Source organism: Manis javanica, chromosome 2, assembly GCF_040802235.1.
Source record: "Manis javanica isolate MJ-LG chromosome 2, MJ_LKY, whole genome shotgun sequence".
NCBI classification, from domain to species: Eukaryota; Metazoa; Chordata; class Mammalia; order Pholidota; family Manidae; genus Manis; species Manis javanica.
Window position 1 is genome coordinate 65,960,570 of NC_133157.1, and position 15,230 is coordinate 65,975,799.

General features: G+C 42.7%; 1 protein-coding gene across 4 annotated transcripts in view; it reads right to left on the reverse strand.

Moving 5' to 3' along the window:
- DOCK8 (dedicator of cytokinesis 8) overlaps positions 1-14,649 on the reverse strand; it is a 223,181-nt gene extending 208,532 nt beyond the window's left edge. The window contains exons 1-2 of one of the 4 annotated variants that reach the window (XM_073228616.1): positions 13,875-14,570; positions 12,882-13,380 (exon numbers count right to left, since the gene is read on the reverse strand). Coding sequence is in view for 2 of the 4 variants with exons in the window: in XM_036991205.2 (XP_036847100.1) it covers positions 13,875-13,927 (53 nt within the window). In the remaining 2 variants the exon portion in view is untranslated. Of the gene's footprint in view, positions 1-12,881; positions 13,381-13,874; positions 14,576-14,634 lie in introns of those variants that run through there. The other 3 variants (XM_073228617.1, XM_036991205.2, XM_036991209.2) reach the window with 3 other exon arrangements.
- Between the last annotated feature and the right edge of the window lie 581 nt (positions 14,650-15,230).

Sequence of the window (15,230 nt, forward strand, 5' to 3'; positions counted from 1 at the left end):
TTTGTACTTCAAACCCATGAAGATAAATGTAGAGAAAACAAAACAGAAAGGAATATGAGGTTCTTAATGATAATACATAATAGTACCAGGGAGAGTTTCAAAACACTCAAGGAAGAAAACATCTAAACAGAATATTTAACTTATTATAAGGAGATTTGATGCTAGTGCAGAGTAAAATTTGTTAGATATGAGACCATGTCAGGTATTCTGAACATCTTTATCTGCATGTAAGGCTTATTTATGGGAACAAAACACACACTTTCTAAGATTGGAGCACCCTCTGTTCAGCATTGCATGTTCTATCTATATAAAGGTCAAAGCCTTGTTAGAACCGTAGTTACCGTTGTCCCACTTCTCTTCTGCTTCATCCAAACTTTTGAAAGTACTTCCAGCTTCCTCCATTTCCTCTACTTCGACTCCCTCCACAACCCTATGGACTTCCTTCCCCGCAGCTCCACTAAAACTGCTGTTTCAGCAGTTTTCACCCATCACTGTCAATGGCAAATCCAGTGGCCCTTCCTCTGTCCTTATAATTTGGCATCTGACCTTTTCAGCTGCCCCATTGCTCCCTTTTCTAATACTTCCCCAGTCTGCCATATCCTAGCCAAATTCTTCTTCCTCTCTTTTCGTGGCTCTTCCCTCTTGTTCCAACTGGCCCTGACTCTGCCCTAGGCCCATTCCTTTTCTTTTCCTACCTTACCTTCCATCTAGGAAATGTGTCCATTCTTTATTTCCATCCCTACCTCCTTGTTGACTTTATAATCAATACTTTTCTTCTTTACCATTTATGCCCAAGCTTCTATCTCAAGCTGCCCAATAGAAATGTAATATATTTTATGCTCATCTGTATTAAGAGAGACTCAGTTATGCTGTGATAACAAATAATACCAAAACCTTCATAGCTTATAAAAACAAAGACCTCCAAAGAGCAACAGTAACTCTCCTCTAATAGTCTTTACTCCAGGAGGCAGACTGACAGATCAGCCTGTGTCTGGAACTTTGCTGGTAGTGAGAATAGGGAAAAGCTTCATAACCAAGGCCAGGCAGGCGATTAAAGCTTCACCTCAAAATGACCACATGACCTTCAGTAAGGTGAAAAGTAAAATCCTCTCACAGGGAGAAAGAGCAAATGTATACAAATGTGCAGTCTACTACATTCTCTGAAACGAAAACACTATACAAGAGAAGTACAAAATCATCCTCCCAAAACTAATTCTAATTCCTAATTTTCACTGTTTCTCATAGCACCATCATTACCCAGTTTTCCCAGAGTGGAAATATTGGTGTTAACCTCTTTTATAAGGATTATTTTTCCCAATTACAAAAGCACATACAGAGGCACAGCTTGCATACAAGTAAACAAAAATCATCAATAATATTACTCAGGGTTAATACTTATAACATGCTGGCTTATGTCCTCCTGGTCCTCTCCCTATCACATGTATTGATCTACTACCCCTATGGAGAGATAGACCTTTGTTTTCTTCAATAAACATCATATCATACCATACATACAGCTTTGTGGCTGCTAAGAAACTTATCGAGATCATTTCAATGCTTTCTTTTCCTCCACTATTTAAAAATATTATCTATATGGTAAGGCCAGAAGTTCCAAATCAAGGTATCATCAGGAGCGTGCTCCCTCTGAAGACACCTTCCTTGCCTCTTGCAACTTCTGGTGACACTTGCAAATTTAATATCCAGCTGTGAGCTCTCCTGAGTCGCAGATTCCTAAATAAAACTGCATAGTAGGTAATTTCATTTGAGTTTCCAATATGCATCTTTGACTTAATATGTCCCCAATTAAATGCATCATTTAAATTGCTCCTCCTGAAAGCCTGCTCCTCCTCCAACCTTTCCAATCTCTGTTAAAAGCATCAATAACCACCCGTAACTCCAACTGTGGAAACATCTTGATTTCTTTTTCTCACATTGTCGCCCACCCAACATCTACTGTCAGCACCACCTCCAAAATATATCCCTGAGTTGATTGCTCCTCTGCCTCTCTAGGCTCAGCTCTCCAGTCTTGCCATCATCTTTCCCCTGGAAACCACACTCCCTCCCAACTGCTCTTCTTGCTGCTTCCTCTTTGCTTGAGTGGTGGCCAGAGTGATCTTTTAAACACAAAAGTCAATCACATCATGCCTCTGCTCCAAAAACCCTCCCACTTCACTTAGAATAACATTTAAACTTTTTCCATGGCTTATAAGGCTTTTTTATAACTCAGTTTCTGCCTACTTTTCATCTCTCCCACTCTGCCTGTCATTCACTCTACTTAAGACACACTGGCTCTTTTTTCCCTCCAGCACACCAGACTTAGTCCTGCTCCAGCTGCAACCCTTGTTAATTCCCCTGCCTGGTCTTGGCCTGGAGTTATGTCCTCAGGAATGCCTTCTTTGACCATTCTTTCTAAAGTATCCACAACCCCCATATGGCCTTTTTACATTCTCTGCATAGCATTTTTTTTATCTGATACTTCCTTGTAAATTTCCTGGTTCACTTCTTTATTATTTTCCCACTGGAAAATTACTTCTTTCAGAAAAAGAACCTTTCTATCTTACTCACCGTTACTCAGAACACTGCCAGGCACACAGTAAGTAGGTTACAATCAGTATTCATGAAATGAGAGAATAGCTAAACATTCAGTTGTTTTTCAAATCCATCTGATTCCCTTTGAAGTATCTGTAGACGGACAGTCCCATTTCTTTCCATTCTCATTACCCAGCATAATCCCGGATCTCATTGCCTCACACCACCGTGACTGCAGCTCCCTCGTGACCACTGTCCCAGTACTCCCTCCAGCCCACTAGGCATGCTGCTGGCTGGTCTTCCCATTATATCAGTCTCATCTGTCAGTCCCCTCCCTGTCCTCCAGGGCCAGGCTGAAGCCACACCTCCTGAGCCCTGAGGCCTGCCATTCCTTCCCCTCTGAATTCTGTGGACACTCCTGCTCTCAACCCTCCCCAGCCACGCAAACACCATCTCCTGTGTTCCAGGTGGAAACCTGCTCATTCCAGCTGAATTCTGGGGGCATATACTGGTTTGTTCTGTGGTGTGTTATGTTTTGGTTTTTGTTCCTCATAATGCCTAGAGAAAGTGTCTTGCCAACGGTTTCAGCCCCGGCAAGTTCACTATGGATTCAATGTCACCAAAGAAATGATAGCAAAACATTCCTGGGGTGAAAGGATTAAACCCAACTTCATTTCCACAGTGGCAGGTCAATCACTAAATCTCATTCACTCAGAGCAAGTCTGCATGCAGCAAGCCAGTCTCTGCCTCTGGGCCTCTGTCCTCAGTGCTGCCACCACTCCAACCTCTGCTCTGCTCTCCTACAGCCTTGCAGCCATGCCACCATGCTGCCCAGACCACTGGGCAGAGCTCTTTATATAGAGTCAGTAGCAATGTATTGCCCACACGTGTGTAGTGAGCTAGCCGACCAGGGCCAGGTGAGAATCCTGGCCACAGGAACTTTCATTTTATCCACAGAAAGTCACAGGCAATTAAAAAAATTCTTGTGAGTAGAATGAAATTATTGGCTAGGGAACAAGATTGGATAGGTAAATTGGATACTGCTTTTAAAGGGATATGTAGTGATTTAGAATGAAAGAGTTAAACACACAAAGGTGAAGCAAACAGTCAGAAGTCAACAGGGAGATGACAATCATGTTCCCACAGAAAACAGATGGCCACAATTGCCCTGAAGCAGCATTTGGGTTAATGAGCAGGATAAGGAACATTTTCAGTGGACTTTGAACCTGAGGTTTTCTCACATAAGGGAAAATGGATGGTCCTCTAGTGCAAATTACTGCATGATGACTAGCACTTCTTAGGCAATTCTATTGACTCCCTAACAGCCCTGGATCCCAGGTGGGCCACATCCTGATAAGAACTCACCTTCTCCTGAGCAGCCACAATACACAGCAGTGGACTGAATACAGAGAACTTAAAACATTTCGACCAAAGGTGACAGCTGTGTGCTGAGTGCTGGAAGCAGCAAGGCAAAGCAAAGATTTGCAGAAAGCATTTCAACCCATGGTCATTCTTCCCAGTTTTCCTAATTTGAGCAATGGAGCAACAGAGGCCCTACATCTTCCTGAACAAACACAAGAGAATCCAGCCTGTCCATTCATTTACACTAAGGTCAAAATATCGACATACAGACTTTAGAGTAAATACCACACTCTCCTTTTGCTAATTGTGGGTAAAATTGTAGTATTTCCAGAATATCTCGCCTGGCTTTGGTATATCTGCATATCAACAGGCGTTCAGAGGTGGAGAGAAGTATGGCTTTAGTGCATTTGCATCTTTCCTCAGGGGTGGAGAAGTTCATCTCCGTATCAATGGGTAATTACCTAGGCAACAGAGGGCTTATCAGTACCTGAGAGGTAGGGGGGAGGGCCGGTGTGGTTGCTGCTTGAGCAGAGAAGAAGGACGGCCTGGGACTGCAGTTTGTGAGAAATAAAGGGGTTTTAAACTTTATTTCTCCCTTTAACTGATTTTGGTTTTTAGGGGTATTTTGCCCCAGGATTTCCTTTACCCGGACTTACAATTGGCGTAAGTCGGCAGGGTTCCTGTGAACCCGAAACCTGTCATAATGGGTGCGACTTTGGGAGGGCCGCCCCTAGAAATGATGGGGAGAAGCGGCACTCGCGCCAAGGGACATGTGTCTACACTCGTGTTGTTGTGGAGGTGCCACCACCGCTGCTGGCCATGCCAACCCCGGCTCACGGCCCAAGCCTAAGGCTACTGCTTCTGCCACTGCTGCTGCTCTTGCTGCTGGGCCAGAGCCTGGCCACAACCATGGAAAGGAGCAGAAGTCCGGGTTACCTTGATAGAGAACCAACTGGCTGCTGTGTACCACGCCTTGCTGGCTACAAAACCCATCACCAGAACAGCTCCAACCAAGGTAATAACCTCCTATCCCATCATGGGGTGGGTGCGAAACTGGACCCAAAGGCCACGGAGTGGCGTGGCACAGACACCTCAAAAGACAATGTGGGCCCATCGGTGTGGCTTGTCTTTCACCTTTAAAGAAGTCAGCCAAGCCGGGAAGGAGTGCCCTGCACGTTGTGCAGATCAGCAAACCACCAAGAGGGGCCTAGAGCGTCTCTCTGCAGCCTATGGTCATTCGCCGGTTACTGAGAGCGATCGAGGGTACCCACTTTATTGGACATGTGTTGCAAGGATGGGTGCAGCAATTAGGAGTAAAATGGATGTGGCCCCAGACATTTCAACACATGGATCGGCGATGACTGGCTCTTCTGGCACCGTGAGGAAAAGGCCTGGAAGCTGGCCTTCGGTGTATTGCTGTAGTAACAGCAAATTGGCCCCCGACAAGCATGGTTATTTTCTTCTACGGTCTTTGTGTCCTGGATGTGCCCCCTGGCTGCAGCTGCCACATGATGGCTGGAATGGATGAGCTTTGGACTTAATCTGCATGGGACTTTGAACCTAGCTGAATCTTCTGGCTTGAGAATTATGATTGTGTTGCTGTTATCAAGAAAATAATGTTTAAAGAGAGGCTTGACTTTGTCTAATGTTTGGTAAAAGTTTTTTGAGCAATCTAGCATGATTGTTAGGAATGAGTAAATAAGTGTAGAAACGTATTTTTGTGCTTGGTGAGATTGTGCTAAGTAACCTAGCTGAATCCTTTGGCTTGAGAATTATGATTGTGTTGCTGCTGTCAAGAAAATAATGTTTAAAGAGAGGCTTAACTTTGTCTAATGTTTGGTAAAAGTTCTGTGAGCAACCTAGCATGATTGTTAGGAATAAGTAAACAAGTGTAGAAATGTATTTTGTGCTTAGTGAGAGACTGTGCTGTAAAGCACATTTAATCTGCATAGGCTGAATCCTCTGGCTTGAGAATTATCAAGATTTTATTGCTGTTGCTATTGCATGTTACTAGATTGGTCAGAAGAGGGGGATCGAGTAAATTGTAAGGCAAGATTTCTGGAGGGGTAGATTGTGCGTAAAATTGTAGTATTTCCAGAATATCTCACCTCGCTTTGATACATCTGTATATCAACAGGTGTTCAGAGGTGGAGAGAAGGATGGCTTTAGTACATTTGCATCTTTCCTCAGGGGTGGAGAAGTTCATCTCCATATCAATGGGTAATTACCTGGGCAACTGAAGGCTTATCTGTACCTGAGAGGCAAGGGGGAGGGCTGGTGTGGTTGCTGCTAGAGCAGAGAAGAAAGACAGCCTGGGACTGGTTTGTGAGAAATAAAGGGGTTTTAAACTTTATTTCTCCCTTTGACTGATTTTGGTTTTTAGGGGTATTTTGCCCCAGGATTTCCTTTCCCTGGACTTACACTAGTCTATACACTTTTGCTAGTCAAATACCCAGGCAATGAGACAAAATCTTTATTCTTTTAAAACCGTGTTATTTAAAAATTAATATGTTATCAACTCCACTGCATATCTCACAAGTCAAGTGCAAATCATGGGTACACTCATCTGATGGAGAAAAAGTTTTTCTGAAAAATTGCCTGGCCACTCCAGGAAATTAGTAATATAACTATAATGTAAGGAGTGACTGGAAAAACATTACCAGAATGTACACATCTAAACAAGAAGCGCCACACAATTTACTCTGCATGTCTTCCTGAAATCACTTTTGAACTCCTCTTTGCAATTGTTTTCAGAACTACTTGAAGAGACTTCTAAACAATGTCTCCATTATTTGTAGTCACATCTTATCTTTAACAAGCTAATATTACCTAATTTAGCAGGCTTGATGGAATACTATGACTCTGGTTCATTTCAGAAACTATACAATGTATTGTTATGGATAAGTGTACAGACACACACAAACTCATACTCACACACACGCGTAAATAAGTACAACTTGCTGATAGTGTTGGCCTCTGAAGGGAGAACAGGATTAGAGACAGCAGAAAAAATGGGGGCTACAAACTTATCTGTAATGTTCTCATTTTTTCATTTAAAACAGATCTAAAGCAAAAGTGGCCAAATGTTAACATTTGTTAATTCTGGTCAGTGGGCCCTAATGGGTCCTTGCCATATTGCCACCTATAGTTTCCATATTTTTTACTTTTCAAGTAAGAAAAAAATGGCAAATTTTCTCAAAGGAAAAAGGCTTCATAACATTAAACTTTTTATAAATGTTCTCCAGTCTCTGACAGTAATTGCAAAAGGATCTCCAAAAATACTTTGTATAATGCTATTATTCTTAATATAAGTGGCATGACCCCAAAGAAGGCACAACTTTGAAGGCACAACACCCAAGATGGATGGCCAGGAGGCAGGAGAAGGTGCGCTCCTTTTCTGGTCTGTAATTGTGGGTTAATCTCCTTGCTCCTTGAAGGCAAGGCCATGACTTACTGTCTTTATATTTCGAAGGTCAAAACAGCACTCAGAACATGGTAACCCTCAATAGCTGGAGTGAATGAATGAATAAACTAGCAAATTTACCAGCCTAGGATTTACAAGCCAATTAACTTATTCATGCATCAGAAAGTCAAGAGATATGAGAAAGAAAAGAGGTTGATTACTTTACAATTCTGCATTCTTAATCTAGTTCCAGTTTAGACCGCATATCATTAAATACCTGCTTGTTATTTTTACATTTGGTCTCTCACATGGGAAAAACAGTGAATTTTATGCTTTGAATGATAAAAAGAACTATGAAGCTTTTTCAGGTTTCTGGACAGTGATACCGACATGTTGTGTTAGCCCCAAAGCCAATCCCAGAGAAAGAGGAACCCAACAAAGTGTGAAAGTAGCCCATTTCTTCAGACTCTGATTCAAGGGGAAACACAGTGAGTTATGTCATCTGGAATCTTATTTTTGTGATAGGGATTCTGATTTCCTATTGCCATTTCATTTAAAAGGGCTAGAGTTTATGCAAAGGAGGGGGAGATTGGATTAGCTTGTTAAAAAGAAAAAGTAAAAAGCAAGCAAAATTGTGGCAACTAGAGTCCAAAACAGAACCAGGAAAGAACTAAGTTGCTAGAACAATCTACCTTTATCATAACCCAACCTATTTGATGAAAAAGCAAGAAAGTGAGGAAGACGGGGGCTAGTACCATTGTTTGTTGTATCTAAGGCAAAGGAGAAAGGAGAAATGCCTGACTATTGAATCCCTGAAGAATGACTTCTGAGGTCATGCAGAGATCTGGGAGAGAAGCTAAACAGGAAGAGGTAAGAGACTTTTAAGAGAAGGGGTCAAGATTGTGAATAAAAATTTAAAGGAATAATAAAACCGAGTGGAGTGTGAACATGAGGAAATGATCACTCTTAGGGCCAATGGTAGGAGTGTAACTGGTATAACTTTTCCGGGAGACAATTTGACCATATATATCAAAAGCTTGACTAATGTTTCTTTGCCTTGACCAAGCAATTTCACTCCAGAAATTTTTAAGCAAGTATTTGCACTAACACATAAAGATGTATGTATAATACTGTTTCATCAAGTTTTGTCCATTATGAAAAATTGGAAACTATCTTGAGGTTCAGTAATGGAGAACTGATGATTCAATAAATCATTATGTACCCAATCAAAGTAACTTTACACAGCCTATGTAAATTATAATATAGATCTACATTGATTAGCATGGAGAGTTGTTCATGATATTTAAAAAATTTTTTAAACAGATCCTAAAGGAGTATGTGCAATATGATCTCCTTTTTATAGAAATGACAGGACTTACATTGAAATATTAACAGCTATAATTTATGGGTGGAAGAAATTTTTGCTTATGGCACTTTCCTGTTTCTAATGATGAACATGGATGTAAAGAAAAGGGGGAAGGAGAAACTCTGGTTTTGCCACTATCATTTCTGCTCTTCTAGTCCTGCATTCGACCTGAGTGCATGCAGTAGGACACAATATAAAGGTCTTACCTGTGGCAACAGTGTGTTTGATTTCACCAAACCTTTGCATATAGATGACTTAACATACTTCCAGTGATATCAGCAGCCTGTTTTGATTCTATGTACCTCTCCCCTCCAGTTGTCAATACAGCAAACTATCATTAGAGTGCAAACTCCAGAAGCACAGGGACCACATTTAACCACACCTGTACAAACTCTTGCATTTCCTAGAGCCTACAGAGCCTTGTGGGTGCTGATTGGTAATAACTTAGAATGGACGCTTGTGGGAACAGGGATGTCACATTCTGTTACTATATCCCCTTATCATTGACCAAAATATGAATAAGCACCTGGTTGTTCGCCACTGAAAAGAACTAAGCGTTCCTGTTCCTTAGCCTTCTTAAGCAAGAAGTCTGAGTATTGTCACCTACCTGACTTCTCAAGGTCTCTGTTAAAGAGGACGAAATGTTGAGGTGTTTTTAACATCAGCCATCCCATCACTAGGTCTGTGGGGGGAGCTGAGGCAGGTGACCTGGTCCCCTGAGCTCTACCTCTCTCCCTAAGTAACCACATGATGTAATTACATTTTCTTTTCCATGAATAAGTAAACATTAGCTTCACACATACATGTGAATTGTCAGAGCTCAAAGAGCTCCAACTGAAGAAATTTCACCTGGCAGCAGTTTCTTTCAATTGCATTAGATCCCTGAAGTTCAATGAGCTTTTCCAAGAATCTCTAAAAAACTGATTCTGAATGTGAAAGACCAAATTTCTGATTTCAATTTTCTGAATCCCCTTCTTTTGGGCTTTCATCTAAAACATGTCAGACAAGTGAAGCAATTCCTGAAAGTACCAACATCCCACTCTGCCATCACTACTAAGGAACTGCACTGTTTCACTGCAGACACACATTTATACTTACAAATACCTATATTTTTATGCTTGCATCATCTTTGCACACAAAATTAGCAAATACTTCTCAGGAAGACCCCTATACCTTCACCTTTTCTAGTCCTCATGCCCAAAATTATTGGGATTGTTCTTGGATGCAATTAGTCTTAGCTCCTTGCCTTTATCTTCCATAATATCACATCTAATGATGATATGATGCTTGATATTTTGCTCCTTTTCTGCAGTGATGAATATATATAAAGTTCTTAGTGCAACACTTGACACAAAGTAAGTAGTTAATAAATGTTGCTTATTTTATTATTATTTAAAAATAAAACAAGAGATGGCAGCATGGTGTTACTGGTCAAGGGAGAGGATTTTGGAGCAAAGCTACTGGCCTCTGAATCCCAGCTCTGCCCTTAATTAGCTGTTTGTGACTTTGAACAGTTTTTATAACGCCTCTGTGCTCAGTTTCTCCATCGGTGAAATGGTGAAACTATTCCTACTTCATAGGGGTGAGTGAGTTATAATATGTAAAGATTTAGACCCTAGTAAATGCCATACAGTGACCATTACATAAGCCTAAGCCATTATTCTTTATTCCTTTCTATCCTAAATGTCCAGAGGATCACTAACATTTCTGTATTCTGTACTATGCCCTTTTTATCTAAGGGACTTAATTTTACTTTAATATTTGATCAATTTCTACCTCTATTCTGTGTTTGAAAGAAACCAAGATTTTGTTTAATGAATTTTCAGAATATAAGTAATAATTTTTGTAGTTTATAAAAGCACTACATGCCAGTAAGAGAAAAAAAAGGTAGTTGATAAGACTTGGTAGCGTACAAAGACTATATTGACATTTAATGCAGCAGTGCGTGAAATCCCAAATGCAAACTTTTATATGAACTGCCTAATTCAGACCGTGTCTCCCCCTTGTGCTCAGTTTCATATTAAACTGAATGAAAGACAAGTAGGGAGCACTTACAAGAAAGTAAATTTTACTCTTCCAGCTCAGAAAAATTGAGTGGTGGATCTTTTCCTTAGTATCTCCCTGAGCTGGGGGTTCTAGAGAAATGTTTAACCTTAACAAGTCATACAATTACATCACACAATTACACTTGGTGCTCAAAATAAAGCAAAACAGAAGTCCTATGTGATAGTTGCCAACACATGGAAAATTAGGCTTAATAAGAGCATGAAAGAACCAGGGCAATTATGGGGAAATAGGCATCCCCAGGTTCCTCCTTTGCTTTAGCCCTGCCCCTAGACTGGGCAAGTCTGCTTACAGGAAGCCACAGAATTTGGGAACAGTGAGGGACATTCTTTTCCTACTGTGAGGTAATCTGTTCACTTTTTCTTGAGGTTGGTGTGGACAGAAATGAGCTCTTTACAAATAAAAATTTTTATATTTTTTTCCTTAATAGAAAGTACATTGATTTTTAACCCCAAATTTTTAGTGACAGTTTGTGTCATTCTGAGTAGAAAGGTGCAAAAATAGGAACTCACACTGAAAGTACTAATGACTGTATTTCAACACTTAGTTTTGCAAACTGATCTGCTTAAAAAATGGTAGGGAGGCATGCAAGGGAAAACATTCTCTTTTCCAATTTCAAAACTGCAAAATATCACAGTTTTAGTTTAAACACTGCTCAGAATAATTTGCCAGTGTTTCTCCTGAACTGATAATTTAAAAATAATAATTCTCTGCTTGCTTTTAAAGGAAATTCTTAAGGTTTAGGAATAAAAATAGCACATGCCTAATTGAGAGCACAGTGGCTGGAACAGTTTGTAATCCCAGTTCTGCCACTGCTGTTTGTGTGGCCTTAGACAAATTTCATGGCCTTGTGCAACTACATCTCCAAGCTTCATTTTTCCCTTCTATATGAGACTTCATGTGAGTTCCAGAGGATTTTGTAATTAATGATATAACCCATTAAGCATATGATACAATGTCTGGGTCATGGTAAATGATGAATAAATGGTGAATTTTAGTGTTACATTAATACCGGGTATGTCCTTATTAAACCACTCCTTTGAATAAAAATTTCTGCCAGCCTCCTTAGCAGAACTCTTCCATCCAGTAACAGAATGCTTCAAAAGGGAAAACAGAACCCCTAAAATAAGAATATCTACTACTTATTCTTGCCTGAGGATTAGGAAGCCTATTGTATTTCATTTGCATAGGGCTCTTCTTGGTCAGACTGCTTCACACATTCTGCTCCACTGGGTGTGGCTGCTGTCCTCAGCAGCGGGATGGAAGACATATGAGGGAAAACATCCACCCCAAGTCAGCTGCAGCCCACCACTGGCATCATCAACCCCAGGCCAAACTGCTCTCTGTATGGGAAGTTCTCCAACTTCAGTTTTCCTTCTTCTTTTCTTAGGGTCTCAGAGATGATGATAACGGAGATGATAACACCATGATGGAGCTGGTGGTGATGTTGATCAGAAGAGCCAACATTTATTTAACATTTATTCTGCCAAGCACCACAAGCACTTTATACGGTTCATTTTACTCAGTCTTCCCAATAGTCATAAGAGGTGAATACTATGATTATTCCCATTTGGCACAGAAAGAAACCAAAGCTTAGAAAGGTTAAATATCGTGCCCAGTATCACACAGTTTGTAGCACAGAGCTATCTGCAAGAAGCTCTGATTCCAGTTGGGGCCTTTATCCGTAACCCGCAGACCCGCAGGCCACGCCACTCCTACAGCTGCTTCCACTGCCTCCAGGGCTAGTGCAAGTCCTGCTGCTCTCCCCAGATTAACTCCACCCAGCCCCACAGTCCCTAATATCTTTCTGCCCCAGCCATGCACAAACTCACAGGGATGGAGGAACAGCAGCTACAAGTGGTACCCATCGATAACTTTAGTTTGATCCCCCATAGTCCCCAGATGAATAGCCCCCTTTGGCCTGCAACAGGCATGAAACCTAATGCAAAAAAATTTGTTTTAATCCCATAGGGAGATCCCTAATACATTTTATGACTGTACCTTTGGCCTCCAACATTAATATACAGTACATATGAATAATTAAGCTCATTTTAAAGAGAAGAAATAGTAAGGTAAAAGAAATGGTTTGCCCATAGCTACACAGCAGGTGGAAATAAAATCACAGTAAGGCTCAAAATGCTCTCTGGAAGTCCTTACCGCCTCAGTAGATGGACATCTAGTTCCTTGTTGTTCAAACCTCTTCACACACTAGCTGCACAGAAATGTATTGTGGAACTAGTTTCTCACAGGCTCAGCTAAAAGACTAACAAATCCCAGAGTCCTGAGTGCAGTAGAATAGTAAGTTGGCCCTTCATAATTATCTTTTAACCAGACAGTTTAGATTTCTCAGGGCAAGACAAAAATGTCCCCAAATACTTGTCAGCAGTTTTCAGTGGGGGGAAAAAACTGCAGTTAAAGCACCTCTGGTGAGAACTTTGAGCAGTAAATGTGCTTACATTAGTTTGTACAACTTTGATTAGAAACTGAATGATGAGTTGGGTCCATGCTCTTAGCACCCTGCTAGGGGACTATAAATGTAAGCCACAGGCCATTCCTTTTTATTTAAATGGAGAATTTTAAAAATCACTTCTTCCACTTCATGGCTCCTTTGGACCAGGGAATAAAAATAGTGATGTCAGCAGGAGCCAAAGTTTTTCTGGAAAATAAGAACGAGAGGGTAAAGAGCCCTACTAAGAACAATCGAAGTCTTGACTCTGCTGCCCCAAAGCACACTCTCATTTCAACTACTTTTCTTCCCCTTCTCAGAGAAGCCACAAAGGAACGCAGCTCCCAGAAAACTCCGGGGCTTGCCCAGCACAGCTCACCCAGCCCCCTGCACTCTCCGAGCGCGGCCACCTGTCCGAACCCCGCGGGCGGCGCAGGCGAAGCGGGGTGGGGAAGTGGCCCCAGAGCTTGCTCAGGGAGGGGACACTGGGGGCTGGGGCTGCCAGGGGCTGGGACTCTCGCGGAGGAGCTGGCCAAGCCCGGCGCGCGGACCGGCGCGCGCTCAGGTGCCCCACCGCAACAGCCGCGGGGACCCGGCGCGCCCCGTCGCCTCCTCCCAGGGGCTCTGCCCACGGCCCCCGCGCCGCGCTCGGCGGTCTGGGGCGATGCGGCCGCGAGTTCGCGGCGCCGCGGGGCGCGTCCTACCTGTTGATCTTGAGCGCGAAGGCGCGGCGCTCTGCGCTAGGCAGCGTGGCCATAACCCCTCCGCGGCTCGGCAGCCTCTAGGGGAGCGGGGTGCGGACAGCGGGGGCCCGGCGCGCCACAGAGCCTCTGCAGCGCATGCCGAGCGAGACGCGAGCCTCATCTGTCAGTCGCCGCTGGAAACTTCCGCATTTCCACCTTCGGCGCTGAAATCACCGCGAGGGGAGGGCCCAACCTCGGAGCTGCGGCGCGGAGTCCAGCCACCGGCGCCTGGCTTGGCACGGCAGGAGCCGCGGGCAAGGAGAGGGTGGACACACCGCGGAACTGCCCTCCGGATGCGCCGACCCAAGGCGCGCTTCCCGGGGCCCTGACCTCGGGCAGAAGGGAGCGCGGGCGGATGACCCGGCGACCCCTGAGCCAGGCCGGAAACTCCATCTGCCCGAGGCCGCGGAGCTGCCAGGGCATGTGGGCAAGAGGGGGGAACCTGCGCCTTCCGCCCGCCGCACTGAGGGGGCGACGTCGGGAAACCAGCCTGGGATTCTTTACGCTGGGCCTAATTAAGGGCTCACACCGAGCCTGGGCGAGGACAGAGTAAAAACAAACAAACAAACAACAAACAAACCGAGTTGGTGGAAACTTAAGGATACAAATAAACTTTTGCAAATGATGTCCGTCATCCTTGCTGCGGCGCCTTAAATAAATATAGTGAATCCATCCGAGGAGTCAAATTATAACTCCCCCACCCTACCCCTTAGTTTTTTACCTTGGCAAAAGTGCTTTCCTCTGGGAAACACTGCATGCAGCTTTCCTGTGATTCAAGAATAGGCTGCAGCCCTGTTTCTTTCAGTTTCAGATGTAAGTTCAGGCTACCAAGACCAGACCCAACTCAAGAAAAACCAGAAAGTCCCAAAGCTCCCCAGAGTAAAAAAGTACATGTTTATTTCAAGTCACTGGTCCAAGTTTTGCTATCATAGAGCACTTTCTAAATGATGCCTGTCAACTTGTCCTTAAAAAAAAACACTAGAGCAAGATATTTTTGGTTCAAAGCTGCCCTCCTGTCCATTGCAGCCTCTTGCCACATGTCATGAATGTGTAAAGTACACATGAGGTTTTGAAGACATTAAGGAAAAAAATAATGCAAAATATCTTGTTAATGATTTTTATGTTGGTTACATGATAAAATTATACTTTGGATCTATTAGATAAATAAAATATATTATTAAAATTAATTTCATGCGATTTGTTTTTCCCTCTTTAAAATATGGCTTGCATTGAAGAAGTTTTAATTGATATATGTAGCTCACATATGTGGGCCCCATTATTTCTTTTGGACACTGCTGTTTTGCAATTTGCACCTAA